General features: G+C 41.7%; 1 protein-coding gene across 1 annotated transcript; it reads right to left on the bottom strand.

Moving 5' to 3' along the window:
- Nucleotides 1-24,391: 24,391 nt before the first annotated feature.
- On the bottom strand, nt 24,392-24,982 carry LOC134209953 (uncharacterized). The gene has a single exon (XM_062685970.1). It carries the CDS (start codon nt 24,980-24,982, stop codon nt 24,392-24,394), a length of 591 nt encoding a protein of 196 aa, XP_062541954.1.
- Nucleotides 24,983-25,323: the final 341 nt, after the last annotated feature.

The following is a 25,323-nucleotide window of genomic DNA, read 5'->3' as shown; positions in this document are numbered from 1 at the left end:
GGAAATTCGAATGAATTTCCCATGGAAATTCGAATGAATTTCCCATGGAAATTCGAATGAATTTCCCATGGAAATTCAAATGAATTTCCCATGGAAATTCGAATGAATTTCCCACGGAAATTCGAATGAATTTCCCACGGAAATTCGAATGAATTTCCACGGAAATTCGAATGAATTTCCCACGGAAATTCGAATGAATTTCCCACGGAAATTCGAATGAATTTCCCACGGAAATTCGAATGAATTTCCCACGGAAATTCGAATGAATTTCCCACGGAAATTCGAATGAATTTCCCACGGAAATTCGAATGAATTTCCCACGGAAATTCGAATGAATTTCCCACGGAAATTCGAATGAATTTCCCACGGAAATTCGAATGAATTTCCCACGGAAATTCGAATGAATTTCCCACGGAAATTCGAATGAATTTCCCACGGAAATTCGAATGAATTTCCCACGGAAATTCGAATGAATTTCCCACGGAAATTCGAATGAATTTCCCACGGAAATTCGAATGAATTTCCCACGGAAATTCGAATGAATTTCCCACGGAAATTCGAATGAATTTCCCACGGAAATTCGAATGAATTTCCCACGAAATTCGAACGAATTTCCCACGGAAATTCGAACGAATTTCCCACGGAAATTCGAACGAATTTCCCACGGAAATTCGAACGAATTTCCACGGAAATTGAATGAATTTCCCACGGAAATTGGAATGAATTTCCACGGAAATTGAATGAATTTCCACGGAAATTGAATGAATTTCCCACGGAATTCGAATGAATTTCCACGGAAATTGAATGAATTTCCACGGAAATTGGAATGAATTTCCACGGAAATTCGAAATGAATTTCCCACGGAAATTCGAATGAATTTCCCACGGAAATTGAATGAATTTCCCACGGAAATTGAAATGAATTTCCCACGGAAATTGAATGAATTTCCACGGAAATTCGACTGAATTTCCACGGAAATTCGACTGAATTTCCCACGGAAATTCGAATGAATTTCCACGGAAATTCGAATGAATTTCCACGGAAATTCGAATGAATTTCCCACGGAAATTGAAATGAATTTCCGTGGAAATTGAATGAATTTCCGTGGAAATTGGAATGAATTTCCCGTGGAAATTGAATGAATTTCCGTGGAAATTCGAATGAATTTCCGTGGAAATTCGAATGAATTTCCGTGGAAATTGAATGAATTTCCGTGGAAATTGAATGAATTTCCTGTGGAAATTCGAATGAATTTCCCGTGGAAATTGAATGAATTTCCCGTGGAATTGAATGAATTTCCGTGGAAATTGAATGAATTTCCAGTGGAAATTCGAATGAATTTCCCGTGGAAATTCGAATGAATTTCCCGTGGAAATTCGAATGAATTTCCCGTGGAAATTCGAATGAATTTCCCGTGGAAATTCGAATGAATTTCCCGTGGAAATTCGAATGAACTTCCCGTGAAAATTCGAATGAACTTCCAGTGAAAATTCGAATGAACTTCCCGTGGAAATTCGAATGAACTTCCCGTGGAAATTCGAATGAACTTCCCGTGGAAATTCGAATGAACTTCCCGTGGAAATTCGAATGAACTTCCCGTGGAAATTCGAATGAACTTCCCGTGGAAATTCGAATGAACTTTCCGTGGAAATTCGAATGAACTTCTCGTGGAAATTTGAATGATTTTCCCGTGGAAATTCGAATGAACTTCCTGTGGAAATTCGAATGAATTTCCCGTGTAAATTCGAATGAATTTCCCGTGTAAATTCGAATGAATTTCCCGTGGAAATTCGAATGAATTTCCCCTGGAAATTCGAATGAACTTCCCCTGGAAATTCGAATGAACTTCCCCTGGAAATTCGAATGAATTTCCCGTGGAAATTCGAATGAATTTCCCGTGGAAATTAGAATGAGTTTCCGTGGAAATTGAATGAATTTCCGTGAAAATTGAATGTATTTCCCGTGAAAATTCGAATGAATTTCCCGTGGAAATTCGAATGAATTTCCTGGAAATTCGAATGAATTTCCTGGAAATTGGAATGAATTTCCTGGAAATTCAGATGAATTTCCCTGGAAATTCGAATGAATTTCCTGGAAATTGAAATGAATTTCCTGGAATTCGAATGAATTTCCCTGGAAATTGAATGAATTTCCGTGGAAATTCGAATGAATTTCCGTGGAAATTGAATGAATTTCCGTGGAAATTCGAATAAATTTCCCGTGGAAATTCGAATGAATTTCCGTGGAAATTGAATGAATTTCCGTGGAAATTTGAATGAATTTCCGTGAAATTCGAATGAATTTCCCGTGGAAATTCGAATGAATTTCCGTGGAAATTGAATGAATTTCCGTGGAAATTCGAATGAATTTCCCGTGAAATTCGAATGAATTTCCGTGGAAATTCGAATGAATTTCCGTGGAATTCGAATGAATTTCCGTGGAAATTGAAATGAATTTCCCGTGGAAATTCGAATGAATTTCCGTGGAAATTGAATGAATTTCCGTGGAAATTCGAGATGAATTTCCGTGGAAATTCGAATGAATTTCCGTGGAAATTCGAATGAATTTCCGTGGAAATTCGAATGAATTTCCGTGGAAATTCGAATGAATTTCCGTGGAAATTCGAATGAATTTCCCGTGGAAATTGAGATGAATTTCCGATGGAAATTCGAATGAATTTCCCGTGGAAAGTCGAATAAATTTCCCGTTGAAAGTCGAATGAATTTCCCGTGGAAAGTTGAATGAATTTCCCGAGGAAATTCGAATGAATTTTCCAAGGAAATTCGAATTAATTTCCCGAGGAAAATCGAATGAACTTCCAGTGAAAATTCGAATGAACTTCCCGTGGAAATTCGAATGAACTTCCCGTGGAAATTCGAATGAACTTCCCGTGGGAATTCGAATGAACTTCCTGTGGAAATTCGAATGAATTTCCCGTGTAAATTCAAATGCATTTCCCGTGGAAATTCGAATGAACTTCCCGTGGAAATTCGAATGAACTTTCCGTGGAAATTCGAATGAAATTCCCGTGTAAATTCGAATGAATTTCCTTTGGAAATTCGAATGAATTTCTCCTGGAAATTCGAATGAACTTCCCCTGGAAATTCGAATGAACTTCCCCTGGAAATTCGAATGAATTTCCCCTGGAAATTCAAATGAATTTCCCTGAAATTAAATGAATTTCCTGGAAATTCGAATGAATTTCCCTGGAAATTCGAAATGAATTTCCTGTGGAATTGGAATGAATTTCCGTGGAATTGAATGAATTTCCGTGGAAATTCGAATGAATTTCCGTGGAAATTCGAATGAATTTCCGTGGAAATTGAATGAATTTCCGTGGAAATTGAAATGAATTTCCTGTGGAATTCGAATGAATTTCCCGTGGAAATTCGAATGAATTTCCGTGGAAATTCGAATGAATTTCCGTGGAAATTCGAATGAATTTCCCGTGGAAATTGAATGAATTTCCTGTGGAAATTGAATGAATTTCCGTGGAAATTCGAATGAATTTCCGTGGAAATTCGAATGAATTTCCGTGGAAATTCGAATGAATTTCCGTGGAAATTGAATGAATTTCCGTGGAAATTCAGATGAATTTCCCGTGGAAATTCGAATGAATTTCCGTGGAAATTGAAATGAATTTCCCGTGGAAATTCGAATGAATTTCCGTGAAATTCGAATGAATTTCCCGTGGAAATTGAATGAATTTCCGTGGAAATTCGAATGAATTTCCGTGGAAATTGAATGAATTTCCGTGGAAATTCGAATGAATTTCCGTGGAAATTCGAATGAATTTCCGTGGAAATTCGAATGAATTTCCCGTGGAAATTCGAATGAATTTCCTGTGGAAATTCGAATGAATTTCCGTGGAAATTCAGATGAATTTCCGTGGAAATTGAAATGAATTTCCGTGGAAATTGAGATGAATTTCCGTGGAAATTCGAATGAATTTCCCGTGGAAATTCGAATGAATTTCCTGGAAATTCGAATGAATTTCCTGGAAATTCGAATGAATTTCCTGGAAATTGAATGAATTTCCTGGAAATTCGAAATGAATTTCCTGGAAATTCGAATGAATTTCCTGGAAATTGAATGAATTTCCTGTGAAATTCGAATGAATTTCCGAAGGGAAATTCGAATGAATTTCCGAAGGGAAATTCGAATGAATTTCCCGTGGAAATTCGAATGAATTTCCCGTGGAAATTCGAATGAATTTCCCGTGGAAATTCGAATGAATTTCCCGTGGAAATTGGAATGAATTTCCCGTGGAAATTGGAATGAATTTCCCGTGGAAATTCGAATGAATTTCCCGTGGAAATTTGAATGAATATCCCGTGGAAATTCGAATGAATGGGAATTCGAATGAATTTCCCGTGGAAATTCGAATGAATTTCCCTTGGAAATTCGAATGAATTTCCCGTGGAAATTGAAATGAATTTCCCGTGGAAATTCGAATGAATTTTCCGTGGAAATTGAGATGAATTTCCCGTGGAAATTCGAATGAATTTCCGTGGAAATTCGAATGAATTTCCGTGGAATTCGAATGAATTTCCGTGGAAATTCGAATGAATTTCCCGTGGAAATTCGAATGAATTTCCGTGGAAATTCGAATGAATTTCCGTGGAAATTCGAATGAATTTCCGTGGAAATTGAATGAATTTCCCGTGGAAATTCGAATGAATTTCCCGTGGAAATTCGAATGAATTTCCGTGGAAATTGAATGAATTTCCGTGGAAATTCGAATGAATTTCCGTGAAATTCGAATGAATTTCCGTGGAAATTCGAATGAATTTCCGTGGAAATTCGAATGAATTTCCGTGGAAATTCGAATGAATTTCCCGTGGAAATTCGAATGAATTTCCGTGGAAATTCGAATGAATTTCCGTGGAAATTGAATGAATTTCCTGTGGAAATTCGAATGAATTTCCGTGGAAATTGAATGAATTTCCGTGGAAATTCGAATGAATTTCCGTGGAAATTCGAATGAATTTCGTGGAAATTCGAATGAATTTCCGTGGAAATTGAATGAATTTCCGTGGAAATTCGAATGAATTTCCGTGGAAATTCGAATGAATTTCCGTGGAAATTCGAATGAATTTCCGTGGAAATTCGAATGAATTTCCGTGGAAATTCGAATGAATTTCCGTGGAAATTGAATGAATTTCCCGTGGAAATTCGAATGAATTTCCGTGGAAATTCGAATGAATTTCCTGTGGAAATTGAAGATGAATTTCCGTGGAAATTCGAATGAATTTCCGTGGAAATTCGAATGAATTTCCGTGGAAATTCGAATGAATTTCCGTGGAAATTCGAATGAATTTCCGTGGAAATTCGAATGAATTTCCGTGGAAATTCGAATGAATTTCCCGTGGAAATTGAATGAATTTCCGTGGAAATTGAATGAATTTCCGTGGAAATTCGAATGAATTTCCGTGGAAATTCGAATGAATTTCCCGTGGAAATTCGAATGAATTTCCGTGGAAATTCGAATGAATTTCCTGTGGAAATTCGAATGAATTTCCGTGGAAATTCGAATGAATTTCCGTGGAAATTCGAATGAATTTCCGTGGAAATTCGAATGAATTTCCGTGGAAATTCGAATGAATTTCCGTGGAAATTCGAATGAATTTCCGTGGAAATTCGAATGAATTTCCGTGGAAATTGAATGAATTTCCTGTGGAAATTGAATGAATTTCCGTGGAAATTCGAATGAATTTCCGTGGAAATTCGAATGAATTTCCGTGGAAATTCGAATGAATTTCCGTGGAAATTCGAATGAATTTCCGTGGAAATTCGAATGAATTTCCCGTGGAAATTGAATGAATTTCCGTGGAAATTGAATGAATTTCCGTGGAAATTGAAATGAATTTCCTGTGGAAATTCGAATGAATTTCCGTGGAAATTCGAATGAATTTCCGTGGAAATTCGAATGAATTTCCTGTGGAAATTGAATGAATTTCCGTGGAAATTCGAATGAATTTCCCGTGGAAATTCGAATGAATTTCCGTGGAAATTCGAATGAATTTCCCGTGGAAATTGAATGAATTTCCGTGGAAATTCGAATGAATTTCCGTGGAAATTCGAATGAATTTCCGTGGAAATTGAATGAATTTCCGTGGAAATTCGAATGAATTTCCGTGGAAATTCGAATGAATTTCCGTGGAAATTGAATGAATTTCCGTGGAAATTCGAATGAATTTCCTGTGGAAATTCGAATGAATTTCCGTGGAAATTCGAATGAATTTCCGTGGAAATTCGAATGAATTTCCTGTGGAAATTCGAATGAATTTCCGTGAAATTCGAATGAATTTCCGTGGAAATTCGAATGAATTTCCGTGGAAATTCGAATGAATTTCCGTGGAAATTCGAATGAATTTCCGTGGAAATTGAATGAATTTCCGTGGAAATTCGAATGAATTTCCCGTGGAAATTCGAATGAATTTCCGTGGAAATTCAGAATGAATTTCCGTGGAAATTCGAATGAATTTCCGTGGAAATTCGAATGAATTTCCTGTGGAAATTGAATGAATTTCCGTGGAAATTGAATGAATTTCCGTGGAAATTCGAATGAATTTCTTGTGAAATTCGAATGAATTTCTTGTGAAATTCGAATGAATTTGCTGTGGAAACACGAATTAATTTCCCGTGAAAATTCGAATGATTTTTCCTTGGAAATTCGGACGAATTTCACGTGTAAATTCGAATGAATTTCCGTGGAAATTCGAATGAATTCCGTGGAAATTCGAATGAATTTCCGTGGAAATTCGAATGAATTTCCGTGTGAAATTGGAATGAATTTCCGTGGAAATTCGAATGAATTTCCCGTGGAAATTCGAATGAATTTCCTGTGGAAATTCGAATGAATTTCCGTGGAAATTGAATGAATTTCCGTGGAAATTCGAATGAATTTCCGTGGAAATTGAATGAATTTCCGTGAAATTCAAATGAATTTCCGTGGAAATTCAAATGAATTTCCTGTGGAAATTCAAATGAATTTCCGTGGAAATTCAAATGAATTTCCTGTGGAATTCAAATGAATTTCCTGTGGAAATTCAAATGAATTTCCGTGGAATTCAAATGAATTTCCGTGGAAATTCAAATGAATTTCCGTGGAAATTCAAATGAATTTCCTGTGGAAATTGAATGAATTTCCGTGGAATTCAAATGAATTTCCGTGGAAATTCAAATGAATTTCCGTGGAAATTCAAATGAATTTCCGTGGAATTAAATGAATTTCCTGTGAAATTCAAATGAATTTCCGTGGAAATTCAAATGAATTTCCGTGAAATTCAAATGAATTTCCGTGGAATTCAAATGAATTTCCGTGGAAATTCAAATGAATTTCCTGTGAAATTGAATGAATTTCCGTGGAAATTCAAATGAATTTCCTTGGAAATTAAATGAATTTCCCCTGGAAATTCGAATGAATTTCCCTTGGAAATTCAAATGAATTTCCCTTGGAAATTCAAATGAATTTCCCTTGGAAATTCAAATGAATTTCCCTTGGAAATTCAAATGAATTTCCCTTGGAAATTCAAATGAATTTCCCTTGGAAATTCAAATGAATTTCCCTTTGAAAATTCAAATGAATTTCCCTTTGAAATTCAAATGAATTTCCTTGGAAATTAAATGAATTTCCTTGGAAATTCAAATGAATTTCCGTGAAATTCAAATGAATTTCCGTGGAAATTCAAATGAATTTCCTGTGGAAATTCAAATGAATTTCCGTGAAAATTCAAATGAATTTCCCGTGAAATTAAATGAATTTCCTGTGGAAATTGAATGAATTTCCGTGGAAATTCAAATGAATTTCCTGTGAAATTCAAATGAATTTCCGTGAAAATTCAAATGAATTTCCCGTGAAATTCGAATGAATTTCCGTGAAATTGAATGAATTTCCGTGAAATTCGAATGAATTTCCCGTGGAAATTCGAATGAATTTCCGTGGAAATTGAATGAATTTCCCGTGGAAATTCGAATGAATTTCCGTGGAAATTCGAATGAATTTCCGTGGAAATTCGAATGAATTTCCGTGGAAATTCGAATGAATTTCCTGTGGAAATTCAAATGAATTTCCGTGGAAATTGAATGAATTTCCGTGGAAATTCAAATGAATTTCCGTGGAAATTCAAATGAATTTCCTGTGAAATTCAAATGAATTTCCTGTGGAAATTCAAATGAATTTCCGTGGAAATTCAAATGAATTTCCGTGGAAATTCAAATGAATTTCCTGTGGAAATTCAAATGAATTTCCGTGGAAATTCAAATGAATTTCCCCAGGAAATTCAAATGAATTTTCCGTGGAAATTCAAATGAATTTTCCGTGGAAATTCAAATGAATTTTCCGTGGAAATTCAAATGAATTTCCCGTGGAAATTCAAATGAATTTCCCTTGGAAATTCAAATGAACTTCCCTTGGAAATTCAAATGAATTTCCCCTGGAAATTCAAATGAATTTCCCCTGGAAATTCAAATGAATTTCCCCTGGAAATTCAAATGAATTTCCCCTGGAAATTCAAATGAATTTCCCTTGGAAATTCAAATGAATTTCCGTGAAATTAAAATGAATTTCCTGGAAATTCAAATGAATTTCCTGGAAATTGAATGAATTTCCCTGAAATTGAATGAATTTCCTGGAAATTCGAATGAATTTCCTGGAAATTCGAATGAATTTCCTGGAAATTCGAATGAATTTCCTGAATTCGAATGAATTTCCTGGAAATTGAATGAATTTCCTGAATTAAATGAATTTCCTGAAATTCGAATGAATTTCTTTTGGAAATTCAAATGAATTTCTTTTGGAAATTCAAATGAATTTCCCTTGGAAATTGAAATGAATTTCCCTTGGAAATTCAAATGAATTTCCCGTGGAAATTCAAATGAATTTCCCGTGGAAATTGAAATGAATTTCCCGTGGAAATTCAAATAAATTTCCCGTGGAAATTCGAATGACTTCCCAAGGAAATTCGAATTAATTTCTCAAGGAAATTCGTATGTTCTTCTGTTCTTCTGTTCTTCTGTTCTTCTGTTCTTCTGTTCTTCTGTTCTTCTGTTCTTCTGTTCTTCTGTTCTTCTGTTCTTCTGTTCTTCTGTTCTTCTGTTCTTCTGTTCTTCTGTTCTTCTGTTCTTCTTTTCTTCTGTTCTTCTGTTCTTCTGTTCTTCTGTTCTTCTGTTCTTCTGTTCTTCTGTTCTTCTGTTCTTCTGTTCTTCTGTTCTTCTGTTCTTCTGTTCTTCTGTTCTTCTGTTCTTCTGTTCTTCTGTTCTTCTGTTCTTCTGTTCTTCTGTTCTTCTGTTCTTCTGTTCTTCTGTTCTTCTGATCTTCTGTTCTTCTGTTCTTCTGTTCTTCTGTTCTTCTGTTCTTCTGTTCTTCTGTTCTTCTGTTCTTCTGTTCTTCTGTTCTTCTGTTCTTCTGTTCTTCTGTTCTTCTGTTCTTCTGTTCTTCTGTTCTTCTGTTCTTCTGTTCTTCTGTTCTTCTGTTCTTTTGTTCTTCTGTTCTTCTGTTCATCTATTTTTCTGTCCTTCTATTCATCTGTTATTCATTTCTCCTGCACTTCGATTTTTTCGACTTCTTTCACATTCATGTAATTGCTTTCTTAATCTTTAGTAGAGTGGAAGTTATCAATGTTATTGCTACCTAGACAAGTATGGTATCCACAACCGCATGGATAACCCCTGTCGAATGGAGAAAGGATCAGAGCAAACGACAAACGGGAAAACGGGTTTATATGGGTTTCTCATCGCCTGGATAGCGGGTTGGTGGCAGATTTGATACAATATTTGTCGGTAGCAGAGATGTTCGAATCGTAGGGCGGTGTACAGACCGAAGGCACAGTGGGGGAAGTTTGCACTGGAGCTCTGTCGGAGTCATCTTTCACGTTACGCTTCGATGCCGAATCTGCTGATGGTCGTTGGATCCGACAGTTATGGCGTGGCAGGAAAAGGATGGCTACCAGTTAGAGAAGTGTGGAAGGTTTGCGGGAGGATGGCCTACACTGGGGATGGCCGGAAAATGAAGCTATTCATAATAAATTTGTACGAGACATGACAGCACTTCACTAGGCTTTGGCAGTTTGTTGGATTGAGGCAATTTTTCACTGTCCCTTTCAGCTCGGAGTCGAAATCGGAATTGATTGTCATGCAGCCGATGGACGACCCATTCGACAGCAGGGGAAGCAATCGATCACATCATTCGGTTGAAAGGATCTACATGTGTTATTTACTTTCAATTGGATTTCTGTTGATGTAGGTGAAATTGCGGAAATCGTTCTATCGTAGCATGTGAAGCTCTGCATCTTGGTCTCTAATCAAGATAAATTGCTATGAAAACCTTTAATCAAATTACTAAGAATCAAAGATGAAAATATTCTCCTACGCTGGTATTTGTAATACTTCTTGTGGAATCCTATACATGGGTGGTGTGGGAAATCCCCCATCTGTCAGCAATATCCAGCTCCGATTGTTGAAACTGAATCTAATTACCTATCATCAACAAGCAGTTGTGTCCCTCTGAGCAATCACGAACAAATCATATTCCCCGAAGTATCATAACTCACCGCAAAACTCTGCTACTATTAATCCCAGTTTGACATCATTTATCTTTCCCGGTTCGAACAGATAGCCATAGCTGATGAGGAAGTCTGCACTAAATATGATTCATTAATTATGCTTAGTTTGGTCCAGGGGGCTTTGCAATATGAGTTGGAAGTTTGCCCACTTGCATTGCTGTGGATATTTATAATTAAACACTGAATATGTGTTTCATTATGAACATAGAGAAGCATAAAGTATTTGAGGTGCGAATACTGTCCGGAATTCTCTGGGTACCTATGAGCTAAAATATTCCAATTGTAGAGCAAACATGTATAGACAGTAAAGCGGCAAGTCCAGCATTAAACGGCCGTCTTTATGTTTTCAAATGCAAACGTTACTTTTTGAAATAGAAATTAGTACTTTTCTTGATTCTGAATGCTGAATTAGAACTGTTTTACTCCATACATAAAAGCGTTTCTGCTCCTCTCTTAGGGGAAAAGTGGGTAAAACCGACACCTTAAGCAACTTTACAGTTCCCCAATCTATGAAGCAATTTTCTGCTCTAGAAATTTCATTCAAGCATACTTTGGCTCTTCATGCATCAGTCCATGAGGTCTCAGGACAATATTTCTTGATAGAATTTGATTTATGATGAAAACGCGAACAGTCCATCTTCCAGCCCAAACAGCTGGGGTGCGGGTAAGATCGACACCACATGAGGGTAAAACCGACACATCAAGTCGTTATGGAATCGAACATCAGAACAATTCTAAATGATGTTACAACATAATTGAAAATGTTTAACAACATTCATTTTGATATTTGTGTATGAAATTCATGTTTAGGGGTCACTCATAAACGATGGTTGAACAAAATTTTATATAATTAAAATCATCAGCACATATCATATTTTTTTAGTTTCTTTAGTGGGTTGGGTGAAAAATATAGTATAAGAATTTTAGTAACAAATTTACTATTTAATATTTACCTACATTTAAATTTCACTTATTTTAAAAATCTGTTTATAATGGTGATTTAAAATAAATGCGTATGTTGCAGATATGATAAGAAATCAAAATGACTAGTTCCGTAGGTGACAAGCTACATGTTTACAGAAGTGAAAATGGATCACGAAAGAACAACACTAGAGAACGGATTGAATATATCTAAGAGCAAAATAAGCCTAAAAATACGGTTCTTCTTTGAGCACTATTGTTATCCGACCTGCAGGATTTCCTTGATGACTCAATATTACCTTCTCACGCCTTGTCACGCCCAATGATGATATGATATATAATCAGTCTATGATTTGCTTTCGTTTGATGAAGTTCCCATTTGTGTGTGTCAAATTATGGTTTCGTAAAACTTTGATTAAGCGCAATTCAAATTTGTGCTCATAAGTCACCACTAGACTGGCCCAGGAAACAAAAAGTTGTCTAATTCCACGGGGCACCCCCCAGGATTGTGTCTTTGGATGAGAAAATCAATCTCTGAAAATTTCAGCTCAATCGCTTGTTGCATAACCTGGCGCATTTGATTTGAAGTTTGTATGGGGATTTCAGCCAAAATGTATAGGAAAATACACCTCCGTCACTCATTCGATCTGGAAATTGGTTCTGATTGCTCGATTGACCTCAGAATTGCAAAAACGGCAGTTGGTATGGTACAGAACAATTTCACAGAACATTGTATGATGATTAAATGAACTTTTATATAGGTTTCGGCTGATGCGATTCGATCAAAAAACCCAAAAATACACAAATCAGCTCCTAATAAATCAGCCGAAAATTATATAAAACTTAATTTAATCATCATGCAATGTTCTGTGAAATTGTTCTGTAGCATACCAACTGCCGTTTTTGCAATTCTGAGGTCAATCGAGCAATCAGAACCAATTTCCAGATCGAATGAGTGACGGAGGTGTATTTTCCTATACATTTTGGCTGAAATCCCCATACAAACTTCAAATCAAATGCGCCAGCTTATGCAACAAGCGATTGAGCTGAAATTTTCAGAGATTGATTTTCTCACCCAAAGACACAATTCTGGGGGGTGCCCCGTGGAATTCGACAACATTTTTTTCTCCCCATAGTAATCTGGGCCAGTCTAGTCACCACTTATGGAACAACCCTTGCGAATCGTAAATGAATCAAGAAAACTTTTCTTCTTTGCTTACTTTGTAGCCTCGTTTGCACTTCCGTATCCCAATCCTCATACGCCACCCCCTTCGTCCCGCTTGCTCTCCCTCTCAATCGTTTTAATTCTCATTCAACTTCGCTGCTTGCTGGACCGAAAACACCAAACTTCTTAATATTTTAATAACGTTAACGAGTTTTCCATTGAAAGTACAATTTTCAGTCCACCGCCGCCCCGAACCTGGACCACCGGATTCGTCTGTTTCGCCCTCCAAACAGCTACGCCGCCGTTCCATCTGAAGATACTTCCGCTTCCTCCCCTCCCCCATTGCACCAGTTGTTTCGGTTGTTCGTCTACTACTGTTGCGGGATGGTGGCTTCCGGCTTTTTTGGTTCCATTCGTCCCGTCGTCAGTGGGAACCGAGCGCACACAACTTTCAACTCGTGTCGGAAATGGTTTTCGTTTCGTTCCGATGAGTTGCCGGCCTCGCCCCATCAGAAGGCGAGAGGTCGGTCAGCCAGCCGGCGTCAGTACGGTGCACGATTGGGGATGGGCGAAATGTCTTCTGCTGGTGAGGAACCGGGAGCCAGCCCTGGAGGAATGATGGGAGGACGTCGTCTTGCAAGAGACGAACTGAAACGAAGAAAAATGCTTAGCCATTGTGGTCAATTATCGTAATCACGAGCGGGCTGCTGATGGTTTATTTATTCATTAAAATGTTCGTGCTGGCGGGTAATCAATTTGAGTCCGTGGCAGATGAAATCGTGTCATTGTTATGAGGTTTTTGCGGAGGGTGAATTTCTGGATTTTTTCCTGCAGAGGTTTGCAAAGCTTGGTTTTTGAATATCATGTCGAAATGCTCAGAGAACAGGTGTTCGACTTGGATGATAAATGATGTATATCCGGAAGCTTTTGGCTTGTTTGATCTTAGGTTGGATCCGTCAGAGCACTTAAATGTTCGTGGTACAGGAATAAAGACGGACGTTTCAAAATAACCAAACATTTTATTACTGAATAAACAGGTAGAGCTGTCCTTTCACGCCTCCAAGGTTTGTTGTTGCTATCTCATATTTATCCTGGTTGACAACTTGGTAAAACGTACAGGAACTATCAAAAATTCATTCAAATCTGAGATCATTCACATTTAGACCCTAGTTGTACCACGCGCTGCCTTACACGCTGCCTTATGGAAAACAGAGTAGTGGTCGCGTGGTGTGTTGTTACCCTTACAGTAGTCAGGTAACAATTGTATCAACTTCATGAGGGTATCTGCAACAAAACATATTTTGCTTTAAGAATGGAGCTATTATCGCTCGCTTGGATCACAATTTAGCGAGATGGGACGCCCGCATTCAAGAGTTTCTTCCTTAGCGTTGGTAAGACGTTCGCAAGAATAACAGTGTTAATGTGGATAAAAATTATCACAATTTTGCCTTGGTAGGACGCCCTCAAGCAGAATGGTAGGTATTACAGAACGGAATATGTACTCATAATTCTGCTTAGTTGAACGCCCGCATGTAAGATTTTTTTCCTCTAAGATGGTCGAACGCCCACAAGAAGTATGATGTTATTGTGGATCCGAAAGGTCACAGATGCTTCAAAAGTTTGATTCCATTGAGAATAGATATCCGCACATGGATTAAAATTGATGAAAATGCAATTTTTGGCATAGAAGCAGCTATTTTTGGAGCTTCCAACTTCCAACCACTGCCGAAGATCGACTGGAAGTCGCTTCACGCAAATTTTGGAACTTGTAAAACATTACATCGGCTACAAGTCCATACACCGAATAAGTCTATGTGAAGAGCAGTACACTGCTACCACGTATCGCAATTCCGATACTGAAGATCCCAAGAAGGTTCTTACGGTATAAAAATCAGTTGCTCATCGTGTCTTCCTGAGCTTGAAACGACTGCTAGATAAAGATCCTGCCACCAAGGATCCATTCCTCCGTAGATGATTGAATCGAACCGTCTTACATTCCCCACCACGCCCTCTACAAGGAATCTAGCACGACCACGAAGATCAGGGTAATTTTTGACGCGTCATAGAAGACCTCAACCGACTATTATTTGAACAAAAGACTCTTATTGGACCCGCCGCACAGAAGAGTAACTAGAACAAATTCGTGGACAAAACCCAAAAAAAAAATTTCAACATTTATACATTCTTATATTTTTTTTAGATACTTAAAAACATTCTGCATACTATGGCTGTTTCAGAAGTGACCCAAAATTTTATAAAAAAATATAATAAGGGCTCAAAAATGAGGTATTGAATTGGATTTTATCCACTTTATTTGTGGAGTATTTGGAAAATCTAATTTTTACACAACATAAATGTTATCAACAAGCTATTATTAGTACACAATGAGTAGATTATAGTTGTATGTCTCCATTTTGTTCATGTTTATGGTCAAATTATAAATTTTATGTTTCAGGCGATGACCACTTGAAAATAATTTTTTTTTCTATTTTTTATGATTTTCTTCAGATGAAAAAATAATCTATACGGCAAGATCCGGCAAAGATAAATCACTTGGGTGTAACTTCAAGATATGGACTAAGCATTCCACGTGAAAACTCGTCCGCAAACGTCCGCAAATTAGATTCGGAGCTATTTGAATAAAATGCGATTTTTCATCATTTTGAAGCAAAATTTTAACATTTGTTTATAAATTACCACATATAACGAATCCAGGAAAAAAGTTAAAAGCATGTTATTAAGCATGCATTTTGTCAAGACACAAATAGAATAATGGGTCTCCCATGAGTTGCGTTGATATCTTTTTGAAAACCTTATATTGAAATCGCTTATCTATGAATTCTGCATTGTAGAGAAATCTGTTACAAGATGTAGATTTAGGATGAACCCGTTTTCATTGAAGTGATCATAATTAATGAACGGTGCCTTATTATGATAGTTTCGTCATGGCTAGCTATGATATTTTGTGGGCTTCGAATCGGACATGGTAATCGTTGTTGTTTCAAGCCATGGTATATAGAATACAGGTGATTTATATTTTTTACTACAGGCTTTACCTTTTCAAACCTTAATTTTTAAGGTTAAGGTTTAAGTTAAGGAGAAAAGAATGTTCAAGCAAAAAACAGTGTTTACTTTTGTGCATCAAATTTAAACAACCATTTTTCTTTTGGGATCTTGGGTATGGGTTAAAATAAGTTAGAGGTTTTTTTCCTATGTAAATGTTAGAAAATCCATTTAAGGATAGAGCTTTAACTACGGATTTCTTGCTACTTTGTGAAATTAGCCATATAAGAATCGTTCGCGTAACGGAAGCAAGAGATTTTACATAAAACGCGAGGTTTTATTTGAAAACATATGTATTTTTCATTTTAATCTTGTTTTACACTGTTAGGTGGATAGATTTAGCCAAAAAATTGCATTTTCCTGCATAATTGGCAATTATTACTTCATCCTAGGAATATCAGGCCCAAATAACCGTAAAAAACAGTTTTGGCCAAGAATTGACTTTTTTACTCCTATGTGCGCCGTCCAGAAAGACCTCTACCTTGTCTACACGAGGTTCCGGACACGATGCTGATGATGAAGATTTTTTTTTTGTCTTTATTAGCGAGACTTTCAGCCCTGGTCTGGCTCGTCTCGTTCGGAAGAAAAAAGTATTACATTATAATTTATTATTCTAGGGTTGGGTCGGACCGGAAGGGTTCCGTTTCAAAATTTGATATTCTAGGAGGTAGGTGGCCCGTGTAGGTGCCGAAAAAGAAAGATTTGAGAAAAATGTATTTGGTTTACGGAAGTTGATCGTTGTCCGTTGGGTTTTGCGAGGGGTCGTTATGGGTTCTGTAGGAGGGGTTTGTGTTTCGTGTATCCAAAGGGGGGTTCCGTGTTCATTGCTGGGTCTTCATTGTTGAGGTATGGTGGTTAGATTGCATCAAAGATGTTACAGTCTTTCAAGAAGTTTATCAGCAGTCTTTCGCTGACGGTGTCGTTTTTCAGAGCTGTGTATGCGTTGGTGATGTTGTTTGCTATTCTCGCCTCTTCGTATAGAGGGCAGGTGTTGAGGATGTGGCTAATGGTTAGCCTGCAGCGGCACGTTGTGCATCGGCGATGGTATTCCTTTGCTCCGAGATTGTGGGTAAGGTTTGTGTGGCCCGTGCGTAGACGGGACAGCACAACCTGCTCGCGCCGGTTGGGAAGATCTTCACCAGGGAGCGTTGTGTTTTTTACTATTCGGCAGACGTTCCACTGCCTCCTCCAGTCGTTGCCGTGTTGGTTTGGTGCTTGATCCACAACTTAGCGTCGTCGGCTGGGACGCTACGACAGAGGAAGGGGCTCGTTCTGCCGATGTGCGCTAGGGTGTCGGCGCTCTCATTCCCCGGGATGCCGGAATGGCCGGGGACCCACATCAGGGTCGTGCAGTACTTGTTGGGTGGCCTGGATGAAAGGGTGACGATTGGTTGCAGATGCCAGGGCCGCTAGCCCACTTGCCGAGTCGGTGACGATGTCAGTTTGCGCTCATCTTCCAAGCAGTACAGTCGCGTTTTGCTGGAAGCCGCACGATTATATTTTATATCGCTTTAGTTTTCCGTCATCTATCGTTTCGCGTTCTTCTCTCGTCGCGAATAGTGTTGCGATGAGCATTAGACGCGAAAACACGTTTCGCATTGATTATGCGAACGTGCCGAAGAAGCCGTCTTTCGAAGAGCTTCACGATTTTGTTGGGTCCACATTAGGCCTACAACGCGAGCAAGTTGTCCGACTGCAGCCAAGTAGAGCACTCGGTTGCGCATTTGTGAAGGTCATCAACCTGGAGCTAGCCCAAAACATCGTTGCTGAGCACGACAACAAGCACGAGACGGAGGTTGATGGCAAAGTCTACAAACTACGTATCACACTCGAAGATGGGGCTGTAGAGGTGAAGCTGACCGATCTGTCGGAGGATATCACAAACGAGCAGATATCCGAGTTTCTCAGCGCCTACGGAGAGGTGCTCTCAATCTGCGACCAGGTATGGGATAGCAAATATCTCTTCGCTGGGCTACCGACGGGTACTCGGATTGTAAGAATGTTGGTGAAGCGCAACATCAAAAGCTACATAATAATAGACGGGCAGACGACGAATGTAGTTTACTTCGGGCAGCTACACACCTGTAAATACTGTAGCGAATTCGTACACAATGGCATCACATGTGTACAGAATAAGAAACTACTTGTACAGAAATCCTACGCCAATGTGACAAAAGAGACGACATTTATTCCTACTGCACCAAAGCCCGGTCCATCAAAGCCCAAGCCGTCGTTCGCGAAGCTGTTTACAGCAAAGCCAAGAGAAACGAACGTACAATCCCAGCCGTTGTCTACAAAGAGAGCAAACGCGAACGATTTGCCTGCCGCCGCGAAGCCGCCCGCTTCGAGCTCTACAACTACAACCACGAACGTCCAAAAGCCGACAAAAGAAAGTCTTGTCGAGCAAAGCAGCAATCTCATGCCCCCGCCGGCGCTCCAACAGACCGTTCTGTCATCAAGCCGAGTTTCTATGCGTCCAGCTAGCGATGGAAACGAAACCGACATCTCTTCGGGCTCAACAAGCAGCAAGCGTCGTGGTGGTCGTCCGCCGGGTAAGAAGCTTCGACACAACCATGTGGACGAGGCAAACGAGGAGGGAGATTCGGTTTTGTAATGGCTTTCAACAGCTATAACATCGCCACAATAAACATCAATACCATAGCAAACACGACCAAACTAAATGCCCTCCGAACCTTTCTTCGAATGCTGGAGATCGATATTGCTTTTTACAAGAAGTAGAAAATGAACAGCCTGCTCTACCAGGCTATAACATTGTGTGCAATGTAGATCACACTAGAAGGAACAGCAATAGCGCTCAAAGAGCATATACAATTTTCAAACGTCGAGAAGAGCCTAGATGGGAGACTAATCGCCTTGATGGTACAAAGTACAATACTTTGTAACGTCTATGCACCGTCCGGCACAGCCCTGCGTGCGGAAAGAGAGCGCTTCTACAACAATACGTTGGTATATTACCTTCGTCATCCAACCGACAACATATTGCTAGCAGGAGATTTCAACCGTGTTCTGCGGCAATGCGATGCCACAGACTCCAATCCCAGCCCCGCTCTCCTCGCTACCGTACAGCAGCTCCAACTTCTTGACGTTTGGGAAAAAGTATGGCCGAGCATAGCTGGTTATACGTACATTACGCATAATTCGTCGTCTCGCCTCGATCGAATGTACGTCAGCCCGAGCCTAAGATCCCATCTGCAGTCAGCGTACACACACGTTTGTTCCTTCACGGATCATAAGGCACTGACCGCTAGAATTTGTCTTCCACATCTTGGACGGGAACCTGGTCGTGGTTACTGGTCTCTCCGTCCCCATATTCTGACCGCAGAAAATATAGAAGAGTTCCAAGTGCGCTGGCAATATTGGACTCGGCAGCGACGTAATTTTCCGTCTTGGATGCAGTGGTGGTTGTCGTGTGCGAAACCGAAAATAAAATCGTTTTTCCGGTGGAAATCGAAGGAAGCTTTCGACGGCTTTCATCGAGCACATCAACAACTATATGTTCAGTTACGGCAAGCATACGACAACTATCACCATAATCCAGCACTGCTGTCAGTGATAAATCGGATAAAGGCACAAATGTTAAGTCTGCAACGCAATTTCTCCCAGTCATTCATGCGCATCAATGAGACCTTTGTATCCGGGGAGCCGATCTCTGCGTTTCATCTAGGCGAAAGGCGGAAAAAAAGAACGACCATAACACAGCTAAGGGATGACAACAACGACATTATCGATAGATCCGAAACCATCGAAAGGCACCTGCTTGAATTCTACCGTGCGCTATATTCCGCTGATGTGAGAGAAGAAGTGGATGACAACACATTTTTGTGCGAAAGGGTGATCCCCGAGAACGATCCGACGAACAACCAATGCATGGAGGAAATAACACCAGCTGACATCTTCGAAGCAATCAAAACGAGCAGCCCGAACAAATCTCCCGGAGGAGACTCTATACCACGTGAGTTCTACCTCAGAACGTTTGAAATTATATGGAGAGAACTAACATTGGTCATGAATGAAGCGCTTGCCGGAGATTTCCAGCCCGAATTCGTCAACGGCGTGATCGTTCTGGTGAAGAAAAAAGGAAATGATCAAACGGCCCATGCATATCGCCCGATATCTCTCTTAAATTGCGACTATAAAATCTTTTCCCGGGTTCTGAAGCAGCGTCTCGAAAACGTTATGCGAACACACCATGTGATCAGCGATAGCCAAAAATGCTCTAATTTTGGTCGCAATATATTTCAAGCTACTCTTGCTATCAAGGACCGCATAGCATATCTGAAAAAAAAAACAACGGGGACTGTTGGCTTCTTTCGATCTTCGGCACGCTTTTGATCTCGTGGATCGCTCGTTCATTGCTCGGAACATGTGCTCACTCGGCTTCGATCCAAATTTCGTACGCTTGCTCACCAAAATAGGAGAACTCTCATCGTCACGGCTCATTGTTAATGGACATCTATCAGAACCGTTCCCAATCGAGAGATCGGTTCGACAAGGGGACCCACTCTCCATGCATCTGTTCGTGTTATACCTGCACCCTCTGATGAAACGACTCGAGATGCTGGGTGGGCCAGATCTCGTGGTTGCGTATGCCGATGATGTGTCGGTGATTTCCACATGCAGAACAAGGCTCGACTGTATGAGGGAAACATTCCATCTCTTCGAACGCGTGTCTGGCGCCAAGCTAAGTTTGACGAAATCCTCGTCGATATCAGTTGGGTACACTGATGATATGCCACTCACTGTACCATGGCTGCGAAGTGAAAACACTGTTCGCATCTTGGGAGTGACCTTTGCAAACTCCGTTCGCTTGATGAATAAGCTAAATTGGAATGAGCTAGTGGGCAAATTTGCTCGGCTAGTGCATCTACACTCACAGCGCACGCTCACCTTGCATCAAAAGGTAATATTGCTCAACACTTTCATCTCTTCGAAGATCTGGTATCTCGCTTCGATTCTCTCACCGAATGCTGTACACACCGCAAAGCTGACGGCGACGATTTTTCCTCTGGCGTGGAATTCCAGCAAGGGTGCCAATGCATCAGCTCGCGCGGAATTTAAAATCTGGAGGTATGCAACTACATTTGCCTGCTTTTAAATGCAAAGCTCTACTCCTAACCAGGCATATGAATGATATCGATTCCCTTCCTTTACAAATCCTCCTCTCCCAAGTCAATCCCAACGCACCCGCAGACTGTCCATGTTTAAAGCTGATCCTTTCCAACTATCCTTTACCCCTTCACTGATCCAAGAGCATCCATCCGTCGATAATATTCACAAATTTTACGTTGAGCAAACAGAAGAACCGAAAATATCGCGTGAGCATCCAACGGAGAATTGGCAACAAATTTGGACAAATATTGCAATGCGAGGTCTGTCTTCAACCCAGCGTAGCACCCTCTACCTTCTGGTGAACGCGAAACTGGATCATCGGAGACTGATGTTCCGAATAAACAGGGCCGACGGAGAAAACTGCCTGCACTGCAACGGTGCACTTGAGACACTTGAACACAAACTCAGCGAATGTGTACGAGTCCAAGCAGCTTGGAGTTTGCTGCAAGGCAAAATTTGCTCAAAGGATAGCGAAGACTTTCGATAGGGGAGCTCCTGCGGCCCAAACTATTAGGGATAATGAAATGGAAAAAGTTAAAATTTTGAAAATAATAATTCAATATGTCTTCTTTATTGCAAAATGTAATAATGCTATAGATATAGGATCTCTAGAATTTGAAACTCAACACGCTTAAGTAATCATTTTGTAAATTAATTTTTTTCTGATGCACAAATAAACAAATTTTAAAAAAAAAAAAAAAAAAAATGAGTATCGGACCGCTACTCGACAGAGACGCTGCCTGGAAGACAGCCACAGCTTCCGCCGAAAATATGGAGCACGTGTCCGGTAGTCGATGAGAGGTGGACGGGTTGTCGCTTGATTCGATGCCTATGCCTACTTTGCCCATGGCTTTGGAGCCGTCAGTGCACCTTACAAGAGATGACTGGTAGCGGTATTCGATCCGCTGGCTGAAGAAGCATTGTGCCTGCTGCCTGTTGGGTGCTTTTCGTAGCTGAGCCTTCAGCGTCATGTCAAGCTTCGGGGGACCGGAAGCCCAGCTTCTGGGGCCGAGTCGGTGGAGTCCGGCAATTTTAGGTAACTGTTGTTGGCTTTTACTACGGAAGTCGGTGTTGGCCCTGTCGAGGAGGTGGCAGGTGTCACGGGTGGCTTCGGTTTTTTCCAGGTACCCAACAGTTTTGGAACTGAGGGTTGCGGTGACCTTGTACCGGAAGGGTATTACGCCGGACTCGACGCAGGCGATGTCCACAGGTGTTGACGGAAGGTGTCCCGAGACAAGCCGAACCGCCCGATTGTAAACGGGGGCTAGGGAGCGGGTGACTTCTGGTAAGTTCAACGACGTAAGCTCCAGTCCGTACAGCAGGCGGCTTGTAATGACCGCGTCTGCCACACGGAGGCGAAGAGCTTGGTCGCTTCGGGTTCTCTTTCTGGAGATCAACTTGATCATGTTACCTCTTACCTTGCAAGCTCATTTCGTCCTTCTGCAGTATTCTACGAAGGTTAGGTGACGATCCACTGTGATCCCCAGTAGTTTGACGGATGATTTGGTGGGGATGGTAGACCCGTTCAACTCGATGGGCTGCCCGGGGGGACGATGGTTGCTTTGGCATATGTGCGTTCTCACGCACTTGTTGGCTGACATTACGAAGCCGACCGAAAGGCACCATTTACTCACCTTGCTAACGGCGGGCTGGATCCTTCTTCGGAGCGACTTGGGGTGCTTGCCGATGGCGATGAGAAGGATGTCGTCTGCGTAGATGAGTATGTGCACGTCCTTTGGCAGATTGGCGAAAACTTCCTCCATTGCGACGACAAACAGCGTTACAGCGATGACCGATCCCTGGGGGATCCCGGTTTCCTCCTTCATGGGTTTGGATGCGTAATTCCCGAGAAGCACTCGGAAAGAACGGTCCAGCTAAAAATTCTTAACGAAATGAAGAAGGTTGCCGGAGACGCCCCAGAGTACGAGCTTTTTCAGGACGCCGGGGGTCCACGCGCGGTTGTAGGCGCGCGATATGTCCAAGGACACCAGCTCGACGTGCTTACCTTGGGATCTGGCTTCTTCAAGTATTTGCCCCAGGGAGGCGAGGTAGGTCCCTGTGCCGCGTCCGGGTCTGAAGGCGTGTTGCCGGTTGTCGAGCTTTGTCTTTGGAGTTTGGGTTTGGCGGCAGTCATTCCGAGCTGTTTGGTATTTGGAACGAATGTCGATGAGGCGCTGGTCGTCGGCTGGAAGCCGTGCCTTAGCTTTCTTCAGCGCACGGAGCGCCTTACGCCTGGCCTTTACCGCCTTTTTGGTGGTATCGCACCACCAATGGACGGCCTTGCGACCCGGGTTGGGACTAGTCCTGGGGATGGTACCTTCTGCCGCTTGGATGATGATTTTGGAGATCTCGGAGATTGACTGGTCGGGACGTAGGGGCAGCTCGCGTTCGATCTCCCGCTGAAAACTGCCCCAGTCCGCCTCTCCATATTTCCATCGTGGTCGGCGGGTGATGTTGGTTGGAGTGCTGTTTAAGGCCACGAGGATGGGCGAGTGATCACTACCTCTTGGGTCCCCATCAGTGGACCAGAGAAGCCGACCCATGACGCCGCTCGAGGCCATAGTGATATCGACGGCGGACTCCTAGGACCCGGAAGGTGGGAGTGCCGTCATTTAGAATTGCGAATCCGGCGTCGGCTGCGGCGTCAAAGATGACTTTGCCTCTTCCGGAGACAGGTCCCTCGCCGTGGTTGGTTGTGGTGACGGTACTCACGTGTAAGGGTCCGGGCAGAATAACGGCGTTGGGGCCGTATCTTTTCCGATGCAGCTCGTCGTAGCGTTCGGCGGTGGTAATGTCGGAACCCAATGGGGAAAATGCTTGCTTTGCGCTTGACTTTGCTTGATTCCCACGTTGTCCGTTGGGGCAGAGTGTTGCGACCCAAATATGTTGTCTGCTGTTCGCTTGCATCCCTGGGTGTCCCTCGCTGAGCTTGGTTGATCCTGGCTGGCAGGGTCAGCGTCCGAGCGCCGGGGGTTGTCCACCAGTTCCGGTTGGGGTGTAGCTTCCGCACTGGTGGGGCCCCGACTACTCGGATGCCCATCTGCGGCCATTATGTTGTTGGTGGTTGTGGAGCGACGATGGTGGGTGGTAAGTTTATGTTCTCGTTTTTTTGTTGTCTTTATTTTTGTGATTTTTTATTGAGTAATAAGTTCATCACATGACCAATTAGGTTCTCGTTCATGATTCGAGTAATGGGTACTCTTATGAGAGGCTCAACTTGCACAATTCTATGGCTGGGATTGTTTGTAGGGTAGGGGTGGAAGATGATGGTAGGGATGATGATGATGATGTGGGTTTTTAGCTATAGAATTCAGGTGGCGAAGCTGAGCCTTTAAATCACTTATTTGAAACTTTTTGGAACTGCACCACGCTTGGACTTGGGTCTGGCTGGAGCATCGCTGTTGTCGCCGGAGTCCCGTGCCGCTCGTTCCCGCTTGGGTGTTTGTTTGGCTGGCACTGTGTCCATCGTGTCCGAATCGTCGCTGAAGATGTCGTAGGCGATAGAATTCATCTTCGACTTCGCGATTTGGGGTTTGGCTTTGTCTGGTTATTGGCTTGGGTTATTGATTTTGTCACGCAACTTCTCGATTATCTTGTCCTTCACCGAGATGGATTCTTGCAGCTTGGAGACCACTTGCGTTAGAGATGCCACTTTCTCCACAAGATCTTCGATGGTTCCGTTCTTTTGAATCGCTTCCAGGCGGTTTCCGATACTGGTTTGTTTGGGTTTTGCTGCGGCTTGCAATTCGCTTACCTTCTTTCGCAGCTCCTGGATTTCTTGATCCTTACTGGAACTAGCGACTCTCGCAAAGGAGCTGGATTGTCCGGAACCGGAAAGGGCTTCCACTTCCTTCCGTGCTTGGGGGTACGTGATGCCGCGGTCTACCTTGACCCGTTGGACCTCGACTTCCTTCAGGTACAAGGGACACTTGCGGATGGACGTCGGGTGGTTGTTGGTTTTGCAGAATTTGCATTGCTGTTGATCTGGACAGGGTTGGCGGGATGCGGCGGGATGGGCTTCGTCGGTTGCCATCGCCGTTTCCAGCTGGTGGTGTTCGCCGCAGTTGCCACAGATTTGCACTGGGCTGGTGCATCGACTGCCTGTGTGGCCGAACTCCCAGCAGCGGTAGCAGCGCATCGGGTTCGGATAATAGTTCCGTGTTGCGCAACGGGACCATCCGAAGTGGATGTGCTCCGGGATGACGGTCCCTGTGATGGTCAGAACTATGGCGGGGGTATTGACCAACTTACCATCCGGGGTCCTCTTCTTGATACGATAAATCTCCCGAACGCCCTATTGCGTTGCTATCGCGTTTTTTCGGTCGCGTCACTCGAAAAAATTTCGGCGTCCTACCAGCCGAATGACGTCACACGCGATGAAGAGGAATGAAAAAACGGAAGGAATCGGTCCGGGACCAGTTTTTTACGGCAACTGGCCGGGCACTAGCACTACTGCACTCGCGAGAAGGCTGACTATCA

This window comes from Armigeres subalbatus, chromosome 2 (assembly GCF_024139115.2).
Source record: "Armigeres subalbatus isolate Guangzhou_Male chromosome 2, GZ_Asu_2, whole genome shotgun sequence".
Lineage (NCBI taxonomy): Eukaryota > Metazoa > Arthropoda > Insecta > Diptera > Culicidae > Armigeres > Armigeres subalbatus.
This window is presented reverse-complemented; position numbering and strand designations above follow the sequence as displayed.